General features: G+C 46.4%; 1 protein-coding gene across 3 annotated transcripts in view; it reads left to right on the top strand.

Moving 5' to 3' along the window:
* LOC119179859 (kielin/chordin-like protein) overlaps nt 1-24,545 on the top strand; it is a 204,853-nt gene that overhangs the window by 112,004 nt on the left and 68,304 nt on the right. For all 3 annotated transcript variants that reach the window (XM_075869387.1, XM_075869386.1, XM_075869385.1), the window contains exons 8-10: nt 2,666-2,830; nt 4,816-4,980; nt 21,275-21,439. In XM_075869387.1, the coding sequence (XP_075725502.1) occupies nt 2,666-2,830; nt 4,816-4,980; nt 21,275-21,439 (495 nt within the window). The remainder of the gene's footprint in view (nt 1-2,665; nt 2,831-4,815; nt 4,981-21,274; nt 21,440-24,545) is intronic.

Genomic DNA, 24,545 nt, shown 5'->3' with positions numbered 1-24,545 from the left:
TGCGTCGCACAAAATACATGTCAATGGCTCGCTCTACCTTTGAATGATGTTCGTGCGCCATGTTAAATGGCTGGTAATTGACGTAGGGATGAATTCAGCCAAGGTTTGCTCCAGAATCGTGAGGGTTTGCATATTTTCGGTGTCATACAAAGTTACTAGGGTCATTTCATTCCGATTGCTTGCCATATTATCACGGTTCATGTCGGTGTCTGAACAGTGAAGGTGAAGATGCATGATTTGTTTGTAGTTCCATGCGTAATCACGCGCACCCCTAATACGCTTTGGTTTACAAAGTACGCTTTGTTCCAGATCGTCCCAAAGTGCATCAACAGCTGTATTTCAGAGATCGCAACCATTGGACAGTTAGAGCCATTGAAAGTACCCTAGAGCACAAACTTTATGAACCACTCATTGAAAACTTCCTCTCATTTTTATTTCCAATAGCGTGCAAAGAATGTGCTCCCATTAACCTCTTTGGTGGTAATTTCCACCAATGAGGCAAGGATTTCGAGTCGCACTTTTAATTGGATGAGATGGGGCGCAACACAACAACATAACAAATACGGTTGATTCTATGCCATGCCGCGTTCGAATGCACCGACCATTCACGTATCACATTGGTTTTCATCCAACCACAAATCTTTAGATGCGTAGTTTTATGCCATTGACGCCCAATAGAATTCTTCAATTACTGCGACTTCGAACTTATTCGACGACGGTGGTTGTCAACACCATCAACTGCGTACAAGGGAAACAACACGCGAAGCTCAAAGCGCCGAAAGAAATAAAAACGCACCAGCAGTCATCAGGCAGCCCTTAATGGGCGTGAATTAACTCAAAACCAGCCAGGGCACCAAAGTATACCACCGCGGCAGCAGAGTTCTAAGTAGCCACAATGTTCCTACGAGTGGTCCGGACCACTCTTAGGATTTTCTCTCATCCATACTGTTTTTACGCACAATTTCACTTCGTGAACCCACTTACGAGCACTTTTCGGTGACGTAAGCAAATATAGCAACTGGATCACCAACGCTGACATGTTTCCGGCCAGTCACAGCGCACTTTATTTGCAGCGGCCGATGTGACAACGATGGCCTCTTACGAGGTTTTTTCGTTTCGTGAATCGACTTACGCAACAAAATTTCTCTTGCGCAAAAATGTTTTCGTAAGTAAGTTTTGTGAATCCGGCCCCAGTTCTTGCAAGCCTTTTGGGAACATCTTGAATTCTAGTCTACTTTTATGCAACTGCTGAGGAACTTCAAGCTGCAGTTATGAGTGTCGAAGTGTAAGCGGTGAACGCTGACGTGTGTGCGCGTATCACGTGTTCATGATTTTCCCTACTCCACTCTTTTCTCCCCTTTTTCTCTCACCCAATGTAGGGTAGCAAACCGGGTAAAACCTGGTTACCCTCCATGTTTTGCGTTCTCCCGGAAAAAGCATCTTCGCTTTGGCAAGAAGTGATACGCTTGAAAAGGTCGCCTCACCCAAGAACACGATCGACAGTGTGTAAGAAAATGTGCTGTCAAACCGTTCGTGTTCGCTCCCTCTGACGTTCAAACACCGGCCAGTTTGGCCGATGTACACCTGATCATAACTAAGTGGAATTTTATAAACCACGCCCTGAGAGCTATCCACATACATCGAAGCGTATTCCTCCAAGAAGCTTACTTTGTTATCTCGCTTGTTTCAACAGAAAGAGATGGTCACGCCGTTTTTAACTGAGACGTAAATAGATAGTGGCATAGTATTACCCTGTCTCAGTCCAAACAAAATCTCAGAACGTCCATCCGAAACGGCCGCCACCTTCTCATTTTCACCTCACCTTGAATACCACACAGCATGTTCTGCCTGAGTTTTGACACACTTTGCGTATTATAGAATAATTCACTAGCTGAAACGTGGGTGCGTTGGCACAGCATCTCTTTAATTTTGCCACAAAAGCAGAAACATAAATCTCACTCAACAAGGGCCTTACGTATAACTACATGAAAGGTTTCCTAAACATTCCTAGGTTTAGAGTGAAGACAGCACTTTTCTTCTCACCCTCATTACCCTTCGTGCAAGCGCTATCTCCACTCGACACATTATTCATTCATAAAACATGCGAAATATCAACAGTAGGTGTTGAGTCAGCCACAATTTTCCACTTTATTTTCTTTATACGCTGCTAAATTCTCTTGCCCAGTCACAGATGCAGTAAAGGAAGTGAAACCAGTTTTTTCCCGTACAATTGTCATGCGAGACAAGGAAGAACGTGCATGCGCCGTCACGGCAAAGCAAAAAGGGAGACTATTCGCAAAAGCTGTCTATTGTACACCGATCAACCGCGATAGCATATTAGCTTCACGTCACGGGAAAAACCATCTGGAGTCACGAATATCGCCACATAAACAGGAAGCGTTAGGATAGAATGATAAGCTCGTTCTTCGCATTGTAGAGGTAGCTTAAGGGCTTTTGAAAGAACATTTTCACTAAGCATGATTCCGGATACCATTCAAAAAAAGACGACGGTGCTTTGGTAAATGACCCGGTTTGATGTGTCCATGCTGGCTTCTTTTGCATAAGCTTTCCTTACGTACGACTCACCTAAAGCTCTACGCTCTGATGTATATCGTGTACTTTCTGTAGTCATACAATGGAAGTTCAAAGTTTATTGTTCCTACAGTGATTTTCCAAGTGAGGGATGCGCGAAGTGCCGATGTCCAGGTGGAGGAAACAATTGTCATCTCCTCGGCAACAAGTGCAATTGCATCGATGGGAAGTACTACATGCCTGGTTCAAACCAATGCGTTCAAGACAAGGACGACTGTATAGTTAAAAGTCCAGACAGGTGAGTAGCGATGAAATTTCACGCTTTATTTGAAATGGCCAGGTTGAGTGTACGGAATAGAGTAACGTATTTTGTCGAAAGGTGCATCATTACTGTGCAGTAAACAGTGCAGAAAGTGAACAGGATCGAATGCAACTAAGGTGACTTCAATATAGGTAGATTCATGTCTTGGTAACTAGCTCGCTTAGAAACGCTTTTCTCTAGAGTAGTTGGTGAATCCTAAAAACAGAAAACTCTACATGCCTGCCAAAAAGGTACAGAGACTTCGAAAGCGGCCGCGGATGTCGCGTCGCCCTCACTACCCCAAATGTGCACTCATAAAGAGCCGGTGCCGAATGCCCCTCATGGTATATAATCAGCCGCAGATAATTTTCACGACCACGAACGACCAGTCGTGCCTTTATTGAGGTCTCTCATCACGAGGATGCACACTCTTCTCACTGAAATGACAACACCCACAGCTGAATGCATACAGCGTGGTTTGGGTTCCTTGGAACCAGTTCTTGCAAGCCTTTTGGAAACATCTTGAACTCTAGTCTACTTTTATGCAACTGCTGAGGAACTTCAGTGTCCAACAAGCTGCAGTTGTGAGTGTCGAAGTGTAAGCGGTGAACGCTGACGTGTGTGCGCGTATCACGTGTTCATGATTGTGCCTACTCCACTCTTTTTCTCCCCTTTCTCTCTCACCCAATGTAGGGTAGCAAACCGGCTACAACCTGGTTACCCTCCATGTTTTGCTTTTGCCCGGAAAAAGCATCTTCGCTTTGGCAAGAAGTGATACGCTTGAAAATCTCACCTCACCCAAGAACACGATCGACAGTGTGTAAGAAAATGTGCTGCCGAACCGTTCGTGTTCGCTCCCTCTGATGTTCAAACACCGGCCAGTTTGGCCGGTGTACAGCTGATCATAACTAAGTAGAATTTTATACACGACGCCCACAGAGCTATCCACATACATCGAAGCGTATTCCTCCAAGAAGCTTACTTTGTTATCTCGCTTGTTTCAACAGAAAGAGATGGTCACGCCGTTTTTTAACTGAGACGTAAATAGATACTGACATAGTATTACCCTGTCTCAGTTCAAACAAAATCTCAGAACGTCCATCCGAAATGGCCGCCACCTTCTCATTTTCACCCCACCTTGAATACCACACAGCATGCTCTGCCTGAGTTTTGACACATTTTGCGTATTATAAAATAATTCACGTGCTGAAACGTGGGTGCGTTCGCACAGCATCTCTTTATTTTTGCCACAAAAGCAGAAACATAAATCTCACTCAACAAGGGCCTTACGTATAACTACATGAAAGGTTTCCTAAACATCGCTAGGTTTAGAGTGAAGACAGCACTTTTCTTCTCACCCTCATTACCCTTCGTGCAAGCGCTATCTCCACTCGACACATCATTCCTTCATAAAACACGTGAAATATCAACACTAGTCGTTGAGTCAGCCACAATTTTCCACTTTATTTTCTTTATACGCTGCTAAATTCTCTTGCCCAGTCACAGATGCAGTAAACGAAGTGAAATCAGTTTTTTCCCGTACAATTGTCATGCGAGACAAGGAAGAACGTGCATGCGCCGTCACGGCAAAGCAAAAAGGGAGACTATTCGCAAAAGCTGTCGATTGTACACCGATCAACCGCGATAGCATATTAGCTTCACGTCATGGGAAAAACCATCTGGAGTCACGAATATCGTCACATAAACAGGAAGCGTTAGGATAGAATGATAAGCTCGTTCTTCGCATTGTAGAGGTACTTTAAGGGCTTTTGAAAGAAAATTTTCACTAAGCATGATTCCGGATACCATTCAAAAAAAGACGACGGTGCTTTGGTAAATGACCCGGTTTGATGTTTCCATGCTGGCTTCTTTTGCATAACCTTTCCTTACGTACGACTCACCTACAGCTCTACGCTCTGATGTATATATCGTGTACTTTCTGTAATCATACAATGGAATTTCAAAGTTTATTGTTCCTACAGTGATTTTCCAAGTGAGGGATGCGCGAAGTGCCGATGTCCAGATGGAGGAAACAATTGTCATCTTTTCGGCAACAAGTGCAATTGCATCGATGGGAAGTACTACATGCCTGGTTCAAACCAGTGTGTCCAAGACAAAGATGACTGTATACTTGGCAGCCCCTTAAGGTGAGTACAATGCAATTTTACTATTTAGTTGATATGGCTAGATTTAGCATACGGGATAAAGCGATGTTTTTTCGGAAGGGTGCATCATTACTGTGCAATGAAGAGTGCAGCAAGTGAACAGGATCTAATTCAACTGCGGTGACCTGAATCTAGCAAAAGTCCTGTCTCAGCAACAAGCTCTCTTAGAAATACATTTTGCTCGACAGTTGGTGCATTATAATGAAAAAAAAACCGGGTTAATTAGCAGAACATGAGAGAGGCGTTTGTCCTGCAGTGGACGTAGTAAAGCTGATGATGTTGATGATGATGATGAATGAGAAAAAATTCTAGACGCCTAAGACACCATACGAAGAACGAAGAAAAACTAGGACTGTCTCTCGCAACCTTCGCAGGACAAAGGCAGAAAATATTTATGCTGCACCGAACACTTGTGAATAGCACTGCCTTACGTGATCACTACACATGAAAACACGAGGTCATGAAAAAGGCATATCTACTTAAGCAATGAAGAGCAAAACAGCCACTCAGACAGGCGCGAAACCACCTATGTGCCACTGATGCACGAGTCACCTGCCTTCTTTTTCCAAAACGCTTCAATTATATCTCCGGCTGGAGCATCTCACCTTTTCGCAATAAGAGAAACGCTTAAGAACCTCCCCTCACAGGAGTAAGAACGACAGTGCGCAGGCAAAGCGGAAGATTTCAAACCAGCACGACTCGTGTCTCTTGCGCTAGCGTCTTTGCATTCGTACTCGCTCCGCGCTCTTTCGTGCACCGCCCCCTTTAGGGCTGTAAACTCTCCTATCAGCTTGTTTTCAATAGTCCTCTGGCAACCATGTAATCTAAACCTCTTAGCACTGTCTTTCTCAACGCAATAAACAGTCAGTCTTTCAAAAGCATCAACGATGGCGTGTGGCGCCTCTTTCTTCTCTCAATAGTTTTGATATTTTTCGTTCCGGAACCCGGATACTGAAGCCACCATCGGTTCAGCAATACAAAGAGGCCATCAGGCGTCGGCATTCCGACAGACTTTACCGTCAACTCAACGATCTTTGAAGGTACAACCCCCTCGGACTTCACGGTTCTAGCAACGGGACCTAACGACGCCACATCCATGCTGCTGAAAGCAACGTAATGAACAAGATACGATGGAGCGACTTAGGAAAAAACGAAGCGCTTTGAGAAGCCAAGCGATGAAATTGATATCCGAAGCAGATTCATCGCTAGAAGCACAAGCAGATGAAGTGACACTAAACGTGCTGTCAGCAAGACTCGGCGCCCTCCTAACACAGCTTAACGAGGTGGACGCTGCTGTCGAGCCACTTGTGCCAGACAAAGAAGTCGACGAGAACTACGCACGTACAATCGCGTACAACGACAGAATAGTAGCCTGCGTCGCAAGGCTCAACCAACAAGCTGGAGCTCAACGAGCGAACGCCATTACAGCAGCGGTGGCGTCTCGGGCCTCTCGCGACGGGAACCTGAGAGCCAACGGCTCAAAGGTGAAGTGCCGAAGCTCGAGCTGCAGTGATTTAGCGGCGCCGCCACGGAGTGGCAGCCTTTCTGGGAGCAGTACCAGCAAGCCATACACGGCAACGGCGCTCTTTCGGACGGAGAGCCGGGTCCCCGCGCAACGTGTTGGGTGTCCCTCCGGGCAGAGTAAGCTTCACCACTGGGGCGAGCCCCTCGAAGCCCGCCTGTACCCAGCTCAGCTACCAGTGGGTGGCCGGCCGGCACTGGGGATCAAACCCTGCACCTCCCGCAGCTGAGCCATAGCCACAGTTTTCGGACGGAGAGAAGTTTTCGTATTTGCACTCGGCGCTTTCTGGGAGGGCAGCAGTGGCGTTGGCCGGTATACAAGCGACCGCAGCCAACAATAATACGGTCATCGAGCTTTTGAGGGAGCGTTTAGGATGCACAGATGAAGTCATTCAGGAGCATCTTACGCAGTTGCTCGACCTGCCAACTGTACGAAGTGGGCACAAGGTAAGAGTTATACGTCGCCTCTATGACCACAAGCAGTGGAGTATTGCCGCATTCACGACACTTGGAGTCCAGACCGACAGCTACGCAGCAATGCTCGCCTCTGCACTTCTGCAAATGCTGCCAGGTGAACTAGTGGTAGAATATCACAAACATCGCTCTGCAGAGAAAAAAAAGAGGATAGCTTGTGCACTGCGAGTTTGCGGTGTTTTCTCAAAAACAAGGTGGAGAGCCTCGAAAAGGCGCTGCAGGTTGGGCACAGAAAAGGCAAAGGAAGTAGTACAAAGCCACGTTTTGATAACGAAAGGTCCCGAGCTTCTAGGGTGTCAACAGCTTCACTTCTAATGGCTAGTGAATTCAAACAGAAAGAGCTTGCTGGATATGTAAGGTGTAACGTCCCAAAACCACCACATGATTATGAGAGACGCCGTAGTGGAGGGCTCCGGAAATTTCGACCACCTGGGATTCTTTAACGTGCACCCAATTCTGAGCACGAGGGCCTACAACATTTCCGCCTCCATCGAAAGTGCAGCCGCTGCAGCCGCGACTTGATCCCGTGACCTGCGGGTCAGCAGCCGAGTACCTTGGCCACTAGACCACCACGGCGGGGCACATATATATACATTAGCATTTTTTTTATAAACCAACCAAAATATACCCTTTTTAAATTTGTGTGATTGTGCCGCACTCGGGTTGCCCCAGAGTAATGTTTTCACGCTGCCTTGTTCTCTATAGTTTTTCTTTGCATGAAGCCCAGTGTCACCCCTCCTGCAGTTCTGCTACTTGTTTTACATTTTGTACTTTCTATAATAAATTATTAAAATTTTAAAGCTTAGTGTTTTTACAGTCCTCTTTTGAGTCGTGGATGCGCAATATGCCAATGTCCAAATTGAGAGAGCAATTGTCGTCTGCTTGGCAGCAAGTGCGAATGCAGAAATGGGCATTTCTACAAGCCTGCTTCCAACATATGCGTCCGAAAAATAGAAGACTGTAAGCTTGGCCACCTTTCAGGGTCAGTACCAATGCAACTTCGCGCTTTTTTTAAAGGCTGATATGGTAGCGCATAATTCATTTATTTATGGGTTTTAACGTTCCAGAACCACCATTTTATTATATTAGACGCCCTACATAGTGAATGACTCGGTGAATTTCGACCACCTCGGATTCTTTGCCGTGAAACAAAATCTCGGCACACGAGCCGACAGCATTTTCGCTTCCACGGAAAATGGAGCCACCCCAGCCGAGATTCACAACCGCGACCTGCGGGTCAGCAGCCGAGTACCTTAGCTACTAGACCACCACGGCGGGGAACGACAGCAGATAGTCCTACATTTGGTACGGTGCTTTCAGCCATACTGTGTGAAGAGTGCATCAAGTGAACTGGATAGAATACAACTAAGGCAACTTTATCCAGCAAAATCGCGCATTGGTATCTAGCTCGCTTAGAAGTGCATCTTGCTGGGCTATAGTTGGTGCATCATAAAGATAGTATATTCAATAGTTCTAAAACAACACAGAAAGAACGAAGAAGCTCAAAGTAACAGCATCACTCGCCACTGATTTAGTCTCAGAAGAAAGGCACAAATTATATTCACCGCACCGAACATGTGCAAACAGCACTGCCTTGCGTAATTACTACGCATCGAATTAAGAGATCATGGGAAAGCCATTCCTACTCAGGCAACGAAGAACAACTCAAGCATTCTCAAAACCACTGATGCGTCGCTTACCCACGAGTCGCCTTCGTTTCTTATCTAAAGTGATTCCATTATTTCCCGGGCCAGAGCATCTCAGCTTTTGGCAGAAATAGAAACGCCTAAAAACCCCGCTTCAATAGAGCAGGTATGACTGTGTGCGAGAAAACGTGCTGCTGGAGTGAAAAGTTGTTCCCTTATTCTGACGTTCAAACGACGCCTAGTTTGGACGACGTAAACCCAATCAGAACTAAGTATAATTTCATAAACCAAGCCCACAGAAGGATACAAATACGTGGGGGTCTGTTTCCTCTATTACTTCCCTCATTAGCCCATTCACAAAAAGATGGTTCTGTGCTTTCTTTGTAAAGACGTAAATGAATATATACACGAATAATAACAATGTGTTCCAGTCGGAACGAACCTTGAGCACGTTCACTCAGAACGACCGCCACGTTCTCATTTTGGCAGAACCTGACTTACCACCTATTATGCCCGGCCAGGTTTCTCACAGACTTTATGAATTGGTGAAAAAAAGAACTTGCTATAATGTGGGAGTGAGAGCTTCCTATAGTTCCGTGGGAAAATGTGAACAGTGACAGTACCGAAATGGTAAATCGAAAAGCTCACTCAGCAAGGACTTTACGTAGGACTACAATAAACTGCCCCTAAGCCCAACCGAAAGTACGAAGGCGAGACAGTAGTTTTTTTTTCGCCTTCATTATACGTTTCGTACAGCCGCTATCTCCTCCTCGACAGTTCTTCCTTGATAAAACATTGGAATGTTAGCACTAAGCGTTGCCCCAGCCCAGATTTTGCGCTTTTTCTTTACATGCTGCTCCCTACGTTCGTGCAGTCGCAAACGCTCAAAACGAAGTGAAATTAATTTATCGCACACATAGCCATCCAAGACAAAATAGAACGTCCATGTGACTGCGTGGTAAACAAACCAGACTTTTCACCATATATGTCTCTCGTATACCGACAAATCGAGAGCGAATTTGATCCCGACTTCGCGTGAACTACCTGCTAGTGTCACGAATTGTGCCACAAAGACAGGCAACGTTGGGATGAAACAAAATGCTAGCTGTTCGCCTTCTCGAAGGCTGTCTAAAGGCCCTTTAAGGGACATTATTACAATGATGATTTCTGCGTAACCCTAATATGATATTATGTGGGGTTTTATGACCCAAAAACCACGATATGTTTATTAGAGACCAAAGTGGTTGCTTGAGCGTGTTGGTACCACATCGAGAAAAAGGAGCAGCACGACAACGAGAAACCAAACAAAAAAGTACACATATAGGGCGCTGGCGTACAAAAAAAACTTTATTCTTCAAACCACGCACATCTAACTATGAAGTGGAATAAAAAAAAGAAGCAAAAGTGATAGCCGGTAAAAAAAAGACCATAAAATCATTCTCATAGCACGTGCAATCAATTGTCCAAAAGAAAACATCCTTTTCTGATAGGGCAACCGAAGGCCCACTCAGAGAGATAATAAACTTTTATTATTAACAAATACACAATGAGCCTTCCTTGGGTGGGGCCCTCAGTCTAGGGCTCCATTACCTTGCGCGACCCTGTGAGCCCACTGGACCAGCTGCTGTTCCTGCCGGCGTAAGCTGAGCAGTGCAAACTCCCAAGAGGAAAGGGTGGAGTTGGGAATGGGAAGAACACCCTGTGGGGCAGAGCATTCTTACGTGGAGTGGTACACTGTTGGTACAGATTTACAGAAGGGGCAGTAGGAGGGGTAGAGAGTCAGATGAAAGTGATTTAGCATATAAAAGCAAGGAAATGAATTGGTCTGTAGTTGCTGCCAAGCGACGGCATCTGCTCTGTTAAGTGAAGGATGAGGGGGAGGATACGTATAACGGCTCTGTCGGTAGTACTCCAGCGTAGCCTTGTAGTTTAGTGGTTCTGTCGATGCATCGTCTTGATTGGACATCTCGTCCAACGGAGCCTGGCCAGTCAGCTCTCGGGCAACTGCATGAACGTGTCCATTACCATGGAGAGAGGCGCGTCCAGGAGTCCAGATGATACGCACAGGACGTAATGCGGACGGTGAAACAAAACAAATGATATTGTGTGTATGTGCAGCCACAAGTCCTTGAGCGAAAGTACGGCAAGCAGCTTGTGAATATGTTAAAATAGTGACAGGAGAGTCATGTGACAATGCCCTAGCGTGAACAATTGCCAGAGCGAGAGCTCCCTCCTCTGCCAGACCACTGTCTGCAGTGCGAAATGTGCCAGACGCCGCAAAAGCATCTGTGTATCACGGCTAAACACATGGCTGATTTCTCTGGGTAGCGTGCCGCATCAGTGTAAATGACGTGTAAGTCTGTTGTACCCTCACCAAAGACGCGTGTCATAGCCTGAACTCGGGCACGTCGACGACCGGCGTAGCGGGAGGGATTCATATTGTGGGGAATCGAAGGCACTTTGATGAGTGATTGACAGTAGAAGCAAGTTTATGTCGCGGTATTTGTGTGGGTTTTTGGGGAATCGGGTAGCCAAGACGAGACAGGATGGCGCAGCCCTGGCGGGTCTGCCTGAGCCGTTGAAGCTCACTGTTGTGCTGGGCCTCTATGAGTTCAGTTATGGTGTTGTGCACTCCTAGTTGAAAGAAGCGTTGTGTAGATGCATGTGGAGGAAAGCCGACAGCCACCTTCACAGCTGTCTGTAGAAGGATGTCCATCTTTTTTATTTGAGCTAGCGTGAGATTGTAAAAGGAAAGATGATAGGTGAGCCGACTAACCATGAGTGCTTGTACTAAGCGGAGGACATCCTTCTCACAGAGGCCTCTTCGGTGATTGGTGATGCGTTGGATCATGTGTGTAATTTTAGTTATCTGCTGAGCCAGAAGGTGTGTAGTGTGCGAGGCCTTGCCGTCGGACTGAAGGTAGAGGGCTAAAATGTAAATTCGTGTTACCAGATGGATAGGACGGCTATCAAGAAACAGCGAAATGTCAGGAGAATCAGCGGTGTTGTGGCGCCGCTTGTATACCAATAACAAATCCGATTTATCCACTGAGCACATAAGGCTGCCGGCAGCAGCACAGTCTTGTACCAGAGACACAGCTTCTTGTAGGGCGTCCTGAATGGTTCCGTCTGATCCTTTGGTTGTCCAAATTGTAATGTCATCTGCATAGATTGCATGCTGAAGGTTGGGAAACTGTTGTAAAAGAGAAGGGAGTTGAGCCATAGCAACGTCGAACAAAGTGGATGAAAGAACCGAGCCCTGTGGTGTTCCTCTGCCTGCGAGAGGAATGACGTCTGACCGGAGGTCTCCGATTCCAATAGTGGCCGTGCAGTCAGAAAAAAAGAACCTGACGTAATTGTAGATACGTGAGCCACACTGAGATGAAGTGAGATTGTCAAAAATAAGGTCGTGGGAGATGTTGTAAAAAGCACCCTTCAGATCCAGGGCCAGAATAACTCGGACCTGGTTTGAAGTGGGTCTATCGAACACGTCCTCCTTAAAGGGCCACACACCAGGCCCCATACCGAATTTTAGTTAGACAGTGGAAGTTGTTGGTTGTCCAATGAGGAACATTTTGCCACAAAAATTGCTCGGATCGGTTCATCACGAGCGGATAAAACAGGTTTTTTGAAGCGGCGTGAAACGAGGATGAGAGGAGGAGAGCTCGAAACCCTTGCCACTCCTCCGCGTAGCCTTTGCAAGCCAAATCTTATCCCCACCCTCTCCAGCACCCAACCATGAGGTGACGTACGCATAACGTGCCCAAACAAGTCCAACCCCCGAGCACGCGAGCAGCGTTACTTTGTTGACCAGCGTTATTTTGAGGCCTTCTGCCTGTTTCTGCGGGATGCTTTGGAAATGCTGGCTTAGACGTGGTAGAATAGATGAGCACAATGAGTGCGCGAACGCGTAGAAGCGTTCCATGGCAGTCGTCTGCTCAATGCACTGACCACGGGGACACGAATGCATGCGAAACGCTGGCACATTAGCCCCGCATCTCATAGCATTTCGCGGGGAGAAATGAAAAAAAAGCGCACACAATTTTTTATTGCGTCTCATTATTTATTTCAGGTTTTATGAATCTTTTGAAGCAAGAAATACATGAACTAGGCATGTTGTCTTAAATAATTTTTGCCACATCACGTGGTATACTGCTGACAACGTCAGAGCAGAGTCGTCTACGCAGATGACCAACGTCACTGCATTGCCGTGTACGTAGGGCCATTCATACGCCCACGTCATGCCCTCATTCTCTAGGCGTGCGCCGGCAGAGGGGAGGGGGAGCAGCGTTCATCTTAAAATTTGACCCATTTCCGCGGCGCGTAGCATTGCAAAATTTGGCAGACGTGATCATGAACGCCTCGTGTACACATTGTGCTTGTCAGCTCAAAATTGTCAAACCTTGTGAGTGGCCCTTTAAGCGGTAATAATACGTCCTGTGTAGAAATACCAGGACGGTAGTCGAATATTGTATCAGGAAAAAAAGTGATTGTCTTCAAGAAATGGTTGTAGTCAAAAGAGGACTACGCGTTCAAAGAGTTTAGCTACACATGAAGTTAAAGATATAGGGCGAAGATTCTAGAGGGAGAGCGGCTTGCCAGGCTTTGGAATAAGTGTGATTTCTGCGTGTCGCCACTCCTGTGATAACTTGCTGTTGTTCCAATGTTCATTGTAAAAAGCGGTTAAATATTCGATGAGCTGGTCATCTAAATTACGCAGAAGTGTGTACGTAATCCCGTGTGTCCCGGGTGCGGTGTTACGCATAATGCTTTGCAAAGCTGCCCTAACCTCTGCTTCTCTAATGTTCTCATCTAGAGGCGTATCGTGTACGTGAGGATAATCACGGTAGGCGGGACGGGGGCTCGTGGATACATAGTGTTGCTTCAAAGTGTGCAGCAGAGTGGTATCGTCAAGCCCTGAATTGTGGAGAATGGTGCGGATTGCGTTAGCAGCGTGTGATTTTGTCTGCGTGGGATTTAAGATAGCACGGAGTATACGCCACGTTCGAGGTGTACTTAGTGAGCCATTTAGTCGATCGCAAAAGTTATGCCAATTGTTGCTAGTCATCATGTTCACATAGTTATGTGCCACAGTAGCTAGTTGGGCGATTCAGAGACGAAGTTTTTGGTTATGTTTCTGCCGCTGCCACCACCGTGTCAAGCCTCTGTGGGCATTCCAGAGATGCAGCAGATGCCGGTCCACATCTGGCGTTTCTGTCGTCGCAGCGATGAGTTTGGTAGCTGTTTGAAAATCACACTGAATTAGTAATATTCAAGCATTTAGGGAGGGAGAGTCCTGATGGGTAGTTATTGTACGACTACGCCTAAATACATCCCAATTTGTTAGTTTTAGGATGCGCTCTGTGGCACGCGTGGCTGCTACTTGGAGCTCAGTAGTTAGTCTATGGTGATCACTGCCTAGATTCACCATGAGGTTGAACCAAGAATGGTGACCAACCCCCTTGATAATTGTGAGGTCGGGGTATGTGTCCCTGCTGACACTATTGCCTAGGCGTGTGGGTTGATCAGGTTCCGTCAGCAGGGTCATGCGATGACTCGCGAGAACCCGTGCGAGTCGTCGGCTATCAGGCGTTTCTGTTGCGTAGCCCCAAGCTGGATGGGGGGCATTGAAATATCCTACAATAACTACGTGTTTACCCAACTTGCATAGTTGTGCAAATCGATGACCCAAGTCATCGTTCCTGGCGTTAGGTGCACTGTAAACGTTAAGCACATACAGGCTCCTACTATAACGAGAGCTCGGGACTAATTCTAGCAGTACGTGCGAGACGGAGTGGCTTTGAAGGGTGTGTTATATGACAGTGACATGCTTAGAAGCTAATGTAGCTGTGCGATGTGGTGTATTTTTCGTTACGTCCGTGTATGTGGTGTAACCTGGAAGCGTAGGAGTACATAGTACTTCTTGTAACGCTAAGACATCGGGAGTAATCCGCTGCGTCGCAATGAATTACATTAGAGCCCCGCGTTTTCCACGATACCCCCTGCAATTCCCTTGCCATACACGTAGGAGTTGAGGCGTGTCACGCGTTGCCCCACGGTTTCTCGCCATGATCATGAAATTGCGGGGCCTCGGTAGTACCCGGGAGCATTTCAGACTGTACGAAATCTTGGTGGAGGGCGGTAGGAAGCGGAACTGCAGCAGCTGCGGCTGTGGGAATGCTTTTTCGGGTCGGTGATAGGAAACGGGATTGATTCATGATGATGATTGATGTGTGGGGTTTAACGTCCCAAAACCACCATACGATTATGAGAGACACCGTAGTGGAGGGCAGCCGGAAATTTCGACCACCTGGGGTTCTTTACCGTGCACCCAAATCTGAGCCCACGAGCCTACAACATTTCCGCCTCTATCGGAAATGCAGCCGCCGCCGCCGAGATTTGATCCCGCGACCTACAGATCAGCAGCCAAGTACCTTAGCCACTAGACCACCGCGGCGGGGTGATAGTAAACGGGAAGGGCGTATGTAAGGATGCGGTCGCTGTGCTTCACGTGTCGGATACATGGTGCGTTTTGATGCAGATGGCGCAATATGAAGTTGTCCAAGTGCAGCCGATATCCGCATTTTAACATCCGTTACAATCTGGCGGACAGCAGGTTGCAGGGCCTGCTGGATCAATTGTTGGAGTGGAGCTGTTAGTTCAGCCGTAATGCTATCCTTCATTTTCTGCATTTCTACCTGCATCATAGCTACGAATTCGTTCCTTAAAGAAAAAGCCATTTCGTTCATCGCCTCTCGTGTGCAATAGTCGGATCGTGCCGTAGTTGGCGGCATGTCACGGTGAAGCTGAGTGTCCACTGACATGGGTTGTGGTGTTATTTGCTGCGTTGATGTTTGTGTGAGGGGCTGGGACTGATGTGGCGAGGAAGGGAGAGGAGGAAACTGCCCTTCCCAGCTTACCATTTATGCTTTCTTGTGGGAACCGCTTTGCTAACCATGATGATGCGTTGTCACGTCCATGGGCCAGCCTTGAGATCTCTGCTGGCTAGCGAAACCGTTCCGCGATGGCTAGTTTCCTTGTTTGCGCCCCGACTTATCCCTGGAACGGCTCCTTCGCCTGGCTGCACACCCGGACGCACTTCTCTACCGTCCGGGGCTGGGGGATGGTGACTGCGCCTTCTTGATGGGAGTAGCTGACCAGGGTGGTTTGCGTCGGTTGACTGGTTGCAAAAACCGCTTTGGGCATGGTTTGGCAGCCGTTGGGTGGTTGCCACCGCAAACCTTGGAAGAAGGGCAGCACTCGTGGTTGTTAGGTGATAGTGAATCCCCGCACACTCGACATTTTGGTGTATCAGGAGGCTGTGGGCACACATCTTCGTGGTGTCCTCTTTTGTTGCACTTTCTAGAGTGGTAAACAGTTCGTTTGTAGAGGTAGCAGCGAAGAGCCTGTCCATACGCGTTGACGAAGAAACGGACCCGCTTGCCACAGAGTGTGAGCACTGTTGCTCGGGAGTCACCGAGGTTTCTGCACGTAAGGACCTCAGCCCGGTACTTCAACTTCTGTCAGGAAGTCGTCTGGTGTGATTTCGTGGCCCATTCCGTTGACCACACCTTTGCACAAATTATCAGGCGCCATACCGTAAGAGGTGATGTCGTTGGTTGCTGTGTGCACTCTATTTTGGTGATTTGTCCAAATGTAGAGGCGATGTGTTCAAATGAGGTCATCATCATCATCATCATCATCAGCCTGACTACGTCCACTGCAGGACAAAGGCCTCTCCCATGTTCCGCCAGTTAACCCGGTCCTGTGCTTGCTGCTGCCAATTTATACCCGCAAACTTCTTAATCTCATCTGCCCACCTAACCTTCTGTCTCCCCCTAACCCGCTTCCCTTCTCTGGGAATCCAGTCAGTTACCCTTAATGACCAGCGGTTATCCTGTCTACGCGCTACATGCCCTGCCCATGTCCATTTCTTCTTCTTGATTTCAGCTATGATATCCTTAACCCCCGTTTGTTCCCTAATCCACTCTGCTCTCTTCTTGTCTCTTAAGGTTACACCTACCATTTTTCTTTCCATTGCTCGCTGTGTCGTCCTCAATTTAAGCTGAACCCTCTTTGTAAGTCTCCAGGTTTCTGCTCCGTAGCTAAGTACCGGCAAGATACAGCTGTTATATACCTTCCTCTTGAGGGATAGTGGCAAACTACCTGTCATAATTTGAGAGTGCTTGCCAAATGTGCTCCACCCCATTCTTATTCTTCTAGTTACTTCAGTCTCGTGGTTCGGCTCTGCGGTTATTACCTGCCCTAAGTAGATATAGTTTTTTACAACTTCAAGTGCACTATTACCTATCTCGAAGCGCTGCTCCTTGCCGAGGTTGTTGTACATTACTTTCGTTTTCTGCAGATTAATTTTAAGACCCACCTTTCTGCTCTCCTTGTCTAGCTCCGTAATCATGAGTTGCAATTCGTCCCCCGAGTTACTCAGCAATGCAATGTCATCGGCGAAGCGCAGGTTACTAAGGTATTCTCCATTGACTCTTATCCCTAACTGTTCCCATTCTAGGCTTCTGAAAACCTCCTGTAAGCACGCGGTAAATAGCATTGGGGAAATTGTGTCCCCCTGCCTTACACCCTTCTTGATTGGTATTCTGTTGCTTTCTTTATGAAGCACTATGGTAGCAGTTGATCCCCTGTAGATTTCTTCCAGAATGTTTATATATACTTCATCTACGCCCTGATTCCGCAGTGTTTGCATGACGGCTGATATTTCTACTGAATCAAACGCTTTCTTGTAATCTATGAAGGCTATGTATAGGGGTTGGTTATACTCTGAGCATTTCTCTATTACCTGATTGATAGTATGAATGTGGTCAATTGTTGAGTAGCCTGTTCGAAATCCTGCTTGTTCCTTTGGTTGATTGAATTCTAATGTTTTCTTTACTCTGTTAGCAATTAACTTTGTAAATAGCTTGTATACTACAGAGAGCAAGCTGAGTAAGCTGATACCAGGCTTCACACTGCGTATATTTGCTGCATGAGCTACGGCGAGAAGTAACGTCTTGGGGCTTACCTTGCTCACATTTAATCCACCATGGAGACGGATTGCTAGCTTGTAGTCCTCGGCTAGGAGCAGTGGGAGTCTTGGTAGACGCATCTTAGGCCGGCTCTGGCGTAGAGTGGGCTCAGATGGCGTGCTGGGCAGCTGTTGAGTCGGTACGGTATGGGGTTGCAGCTGTCGGCGTTTGTTCGCTCTCTTGGTAATAGTGATCCATGGATGTGCGTTGTGCTCATTGCTAGCCTGCCTATTGGCGTCTTGGCTGGTCTGCATATCCATCATGTGGTCCATGGAGCGAGAGAGCAATGAGGGGTTCTCGTCGGCTGCGACACTCGCAGAGCCACTGGCCATCAGCTCTAGAGCGGGGCGGCGTTCTGTCCAAGCCGCGTCCCCTGCTTGTTAGGGTTAGCGAGGTGGACACCACCTAAGAACTTTTGAAAGCGTTAAGACGTTTAAAAGCACACTCACAGGTTGAAGTCTGGTATAGGCTTGACACTGGTGATGCTAGGAACAAGTTCCCATCACTGCAACAGGTTGCCAGGAAGAAAATTTTGAAAATGAACGTGAGCTGGAGCCGATGTGATTCACGTCCGTAGGACTCTTGACGCTAAAGGCGGTACAAGGCCTACTCACGCATGCATGCCCCAGTCTAGCAATCTCCAAGGCTTCGAGTGTTTTATGGGTAAGCTGGTCCCGAGGGAGCTTCATAACAGCACATGACTTAAGGTCAGTCGTGCACCCACAATCTTGGCAATGAATGCCTCGGTGACCTGACACCACCGAGCGAACGCTGTAAGCGTGTTCCTTGAGGCGCTCTTTCAGACATTACCCAGTATGTCCTATGTATAGTTTACCACAGAACAATGGTATGGAATACACCATGCCATGAAGGCATGGAACCAACTAATTACAATGCTTAGTTGGGCAGGTGGTGGTCTTCCTATCTTATGAGTTTTTGACCCTACACATGCTAGCCTGCTTCTCTGGGGCACAAAAAACTACCTCGACGTCATATCTGCCGGCTACCCTCTCTATATTGTGGGCCACGCCATGGATGTAAGGAATAATAGAGCACTTCTTTCTTTGCGGTCTACTTTTGTGATTCTGAGCAGGCAACCCTGTACTCATTATTGTTCTTTGAGCAAACGTTGAGCCACAGTGGTCATCACGTGTCACGGGTATTCTGCAATGGGAAGGCGTTCTACCTGCATAATAAAACTGGCCTGGATCTTGTAGTAGCACGAGTTCCCCAAAGCGTGGGTGAAGCAGCCCTTCGCTAGAGCCCTTTTTACAACTTCAGAGTTGGCCGACTCAAACTTTGGTAGCAAAGTATTACTATCGCGTGTGGCATACTGCCAAGAAACATGGTCATATTCTACAGTAAGAGTCAAATTCAGGAAGCGGATTGTTTCCTCATCAGGAACTTCATGAGTTAAAGCAAGAGTTGACATACACGCACGAGAAACGTCTAGAACACTGTTCATTGATATACCTACAGCTGAAGTACCAGCTTCAAAGAATACAAGGAAATCGTCAACCTAGCGAAACTCTTTCGCAAAATTCAACTCAGTTAAGCATTCCTGAACCATGCAATCAAGGCTAGCCAAAAATAAATCACTCAATACGGGTACCAATCCCGAGCCGATGCAAACGGCTTTTCGTTGCAAATAAGCAGGATTATCCCAAGGTGCATTGGTAGACCTACGGTAAAAGTCCAGCAGTTCCGTGAAGCCATCCACAGAAATACCCGTCATGTTCTGATAGGCAATAACACCAAAGTATTCAATGCAATCAAGGATACAAATGAGAAGCTCACTGTGATGCAAAGAGTAATGAAGATCCTCAGTGTCTACCGAACAAGACGGGAAGCCAACAAAGTGATTATCATTAAAATATGCAATGGCGTCTTGTGAATTCTTGACAAGAAAGGGATAATCGATTTCTGACACTTCAACTTGCTCTGAAGAAACTTCGCTATCAACATTTGCCACGTGTTGGCCTCAGAAGCTATAACGCGAAAAATACAACCCACTTTGTGGGTTTTGTGATTGAAGAATATTTACAAACTGAGTTTTTTTCCGGCATCAAACATTTTAGTAAGTACATCAAGGTTTAGCTTTTCAGGGAGTTTTTTTCGCCATGGTCTTAACCTTAGCAAGTGAAACATTATCTTTTTTCCTTAAAGACGGACTAAATTGGCTCACTATAGCTTTATTTTTTATGGGTCATTTTCAAAAACGACAAATCAATTTTTTTATCAAATGTTAGTAAAAAAATATTATACCTTTAGGAAATACAGAACTTGCTTAACAGAAACGGTTGTAAAAAGTTTTCAAAAGAGCTGTAGCGAAGGCCTGCTTCGCCCACGTTATGGGGAAGTCGTGCTACTACAAGATTGAGGCCAGTTTTATATGCAGGTAGAACGCCTCACCAATGCAGAAAGCCAGCGTCGCGTGATGACCACTGTGGCTGAATGTTTGCTAAAAAATTGAGTCCTGGGTCGCCTGCTTTAACTCGCGAAGTTAGACCGCAAAATAAGAGGTACGCTGTCATATCTTACATACACGGCGTATCCCACAACCTAAAGAAGATAGCCGGCAGATGTGGCGGCTTGGTTGTGTTTTTTTTTGTGCCTCGGAGAAGCTGGCTAGCATGTGTAGAGCCATCGACCCAGGAGCTAGGGAGACCACCACCTGCCCAACGAAGCACCGGAATAAGTTGGTTCTATGCGTTCATGGCGTGGTGTATTCCATGGAGTTGTCTTGTGGTAAACAACGTAGGACCAACTGGGCGATGGCTGAATGAGCGTCTGAAGAAAAAGCTTACAGCGTCTCCTCGACGGTGCTGGCCATATAGGCATTCATGAGCGAAATTGTGGGTGTACTCCTTATCTTCAGTCATAAACGGTTATCAAGCGTCATTGGGACCAGCTTACCTGTGAAATACCGGAGGCCTTGAAGAATGCTTGACTGAGAACGCCTGCGTGAGTAGGCCTTCGGTTGCCCTCTCAGAAATGGAAGCTTTCTTTTTATCTGGTTGATTGAATGAGCAATGAGAATGATTTTATGATTTTTTTTACCGGCTGTCACTCTTGTTTCTTCTTTTTTGTTCCACTGCATAGGTATATATGCGTGGTTTGAAGAATAAAGTTTTTGTTGTAAGTCAGCGCCCTGTATGTGTATTTCTTCGGTCTCTTGTTTTTCGCGGTGTTTCTCTTTCTCGATTTCTTGATGAGAGACGTCATGGTGGAGGGCTCCGGAAATTGTGACCATCTGGTGTTCTTTTCTGTTCACTTCCATCGCACAGTAGACGGGCCTCTACCATTTCGCTTTGGTCCAAATGTGAACACCGCGGCCGGAATCAAAACCTCGACCTTTGGGTCAGCTTTGAGCACCATTGCCACTGTTCTACCGAGGCGGACCATATTTCCTTAAAGAATATGAATGACAATGCATTGGTATATGACCTAATGTATTGTTTTCATGTAGCCTTATTTTTTTGTATAACCCTTCATTTCTTGCGACCCAATGTCACTTTTCCTTAACCACTCTGTTTTCAGTTGTACATCCCGTACTTGCGTAATCAAATATTGCAAGTTTTAACCTTATTCCTCATGCAGTGGCGTTGCAAAGAGTGGATGCGCCAAGTGCCAATGTCCAAATGGAGAAAGTAATTGTCATCTTCTTGGCAGCAAGTGTGAATGCAGAAATGGGAATTACTACATGCCTCGTTCAGAAATATGCGTCCAAGACAGCGAACACTGTATACTTGTAGGCCCCTCAAGGTGGGTATTAATGCAACTTCATGCTCTGTATCAAAGAAACTGGCTGATGATAGCAGATAGTCCTACATTTTGGCACGCTGGGTACATCATTACTGTGTGAGTGCATTGTGCAGGAAGTGAACTGCATCGAAAGCGACCAAAGTAACTACATAGCGAAACCCAGGTTTTGAAACTATGTCACTTTGTGGTGCTTTTTTCTGGTCTGGATGACACATCATAAAGACGGACAATTCTACACGCCTAAAAATAATACAGAGAGTGAAGAAGGACAAAAAAAATTTCAGATACCACGTCCAGTGGGAATCGATGATATGCGAAGCACTAATGAGAAGTCTTCACTACTTGTCCTTCTAAAATTAGCACAACGTTACGAGGTGGAGGTAAATAATGCCGTACATGAAGTCCGTGTCATGTGAATTATGTATGGATAGGTCGTTTACCTTCGTCATATATTCAAGTCACGTGATACCAGACTTAGTATATGTGGAGCTAGCGAAACGGCCGTGAGCACACTATGAGCGAGATATGTCATATTCCTACATGACGCGCGTGCCGGGATTATCATGCTTGCAGCAGTCATATATTTCTTCATCCATTGACGTCACGTAACAAAAAATTACGCATATCATTTTCGTGTTGGTGTCTGTCGCTTGTATTCTCCATGCAATCATGCCATACCATACCAGTTTTGCAACATCCCATGTGAACGAAACCACCGCAAAAGTTGCAGCACCATGAAATGTAAATTATGACATTCATGACATACATCTCACGATTTTCATGTTATGACTAGTCAAATATGCTCTTCATAGTCATTTTATGGCATACAAAGTTTTGTATCGATACCATCTTCGAAACGACTAAAATAGCTAAAGGTCACAGGCCGCTAGATAGATAGATAGATAGATAGATAGATAGATAGATAGATAGATAGATAGATAGATAGATAGATAGATAGATAGATAGATAGATAGACAGACAGGCAGACAGACAGATAGATAGATAGATAGATAGATAGATAGATAGATAGATAGATAGATAGATAGATAGATAGATAGATAGATAGATAGAAAGATGGATAGATAGATAGATAGATAGATAGATAGATAGATAGATAGATAGATAGATAGATAGATAGATAGATAGATAGATAGATATATAGATAGATAGATAGATAGATAGATAGATAGATAGATAGATAGATAGATAGATAGATAGATAGATAGATAGATAGATAGATAGATAGATAGATAGATAGATAGATAGATAGATAGATAGATAGATAGATAGATAGATAGATAGATAGATAGATACGCCCAATGTCACCTAAGTTTGCTAAGAAATGCTTCGCATTTACAAGGAGCGTCACTCGCAACCAAAGAGGACTAATGAAAAATTGCTGCAATGGAAGCTGCCGGAATGCCTTGCAAGCAGAGGTGAAGCCATCTTTTGCCACAGCCGAGATGACAGAAACATGCTTTTTTCTGGTAATGCCCACTTGAACATCAAGTGGCTTTGGTATGTTAATGTACATGCTACGTTAGTATCATATTAAATGATAGTTGTTCCCTATGCAACAACGCACAAAGGAGCATGGGTGACATAATCTCCAGAGAACTTTGCTTCCAATCAGAAGCTTACTAAGAAAAATTAGTAACACTAAGACGCACTTGGAGCACCATGTGACCTAAAAAAGTGTCGACATTCAACTCGTTAGGCGCGCGATGGAAACGATCCGTCATTTTGTGATGTGATCCTTTCGCCGTCCCAGTCTTCAACGCGACCAGTGTTCCGGCGGCGTCACTGCCGGGTGTTCACTCGCGACTTAGCCAGCCAGCTACCTTGAGGCCTGATCCCATCGTCCTCGGCCCCTGCCGGGACGAGCGAGGATGGCCTCAAGGCATGCGGCACTTCCCTTCAAGGAGCACTGCTTTAACATCACAGTCCCGGAGGGAACGGCGTCCGTCGACAAGATCATCGATGTTCTCGAAGGCGTCACGGGGAAAGAAGGGGAGCTGTTTTTGCAACACCTCGCAGCTTCTAAGTTTCTAGATGCGGCTCGGTTCACTGCACAATCAACCAAGTTGATGGTAAACCAGATTTCAAATTTCAAGGTCACCAGGTACAAGTTGAAGCAGTCAGGGTGCCAAGTGTGCAAGTCAGCGTATTCCGCCTCCCGCCATACGTGTCATATGACGCAGTTATTTCAGCTCTTCAGCCATACGAAAAAGTGAAGGGTATTGCATTAATTACCTTGCAAAGGTATCAATCAACGTACACTGGTACCCGCATCGTCCGAATTGAGATGACCAAGCCCGCCCCTAGCTTCCTATCAATTCATGGTCACTTCGTGATGCTCGAGTATGGCGGTATGCGCAGAGTATGCGCACGCTGCAGCAGAGAAGGTCATGTTGGGCTACTTGCACAACACCCTTCTGTAAAAGATGTGGCACCTTTGGCCATACATCTGATGATTGTGTGTCCAAATGTAAGCGCTGTAATAGGGACCACGCGATGAAAGATTGATTTTGTCCCAAGTCATACGCAGACGCAGCGCAGAGTACCTCACAGTCGCTGAACGAATTCCCAGAACTTGGAGAGCCTGCTTCGAAGGGAACGACTCAAGTTCGAACATCCAGGCACATGGAAGTTTTGCAACGCAAAACCAAGCCGCGGCAACAGAAGATTCCAGATTAGTGGAATGAATACAGCGCAATCGACACAAAATTTCATGACGCCAAGTCAGAAGACGCCAGCGGCGCTGATGCCTCGTCGCCATGCACAACGAGTGACAACAACGTTTCTGCGCTGACAGGGGACACCGCAGCGTTGTCATCCCCCACAACGTCACAAGAATAGCCCAGCAACGCTGCGGAGACGCCATGTGCACTTGCTACGTCTTCATCAGAGGAAGTTAAGGCCACAGAAAACAAACAATACTCGAATGCATCACTGCTGGAGAAAGCGTCCCAAACATCTCGGGGCACTGCTCAACCGGGAAAATTGCTCGCCAATATCCGACCTCCCGAAACAACGAGTGCAAGTGACGAGCTCGATGAACGCCCACCTGCGGGCCTGGAAAGTAGCGTGAAGAGGGCTCCCACGA

The sequence above is a fragment of the Rhipicephalus microplus genome, chromosome 7 (assembly GCF_043290135.1).
Source record: "Rhipicephalus microplus isolate Deutch F79 chromosome 7, USDA_Rmic, whole genome shotgun sequence".
Classification (NCBI taxonomy): Eukaryota; Metazoa; Arthropoda; class Arachnida; order Ixodida; family Ixodidae; genus Rhipicephalus; species Rhipicephalus microplus.
Note: the sequence above shows the minus strand (reverse complement) of the source record. Positions and strands in the feature narration are given on the sequence as shown.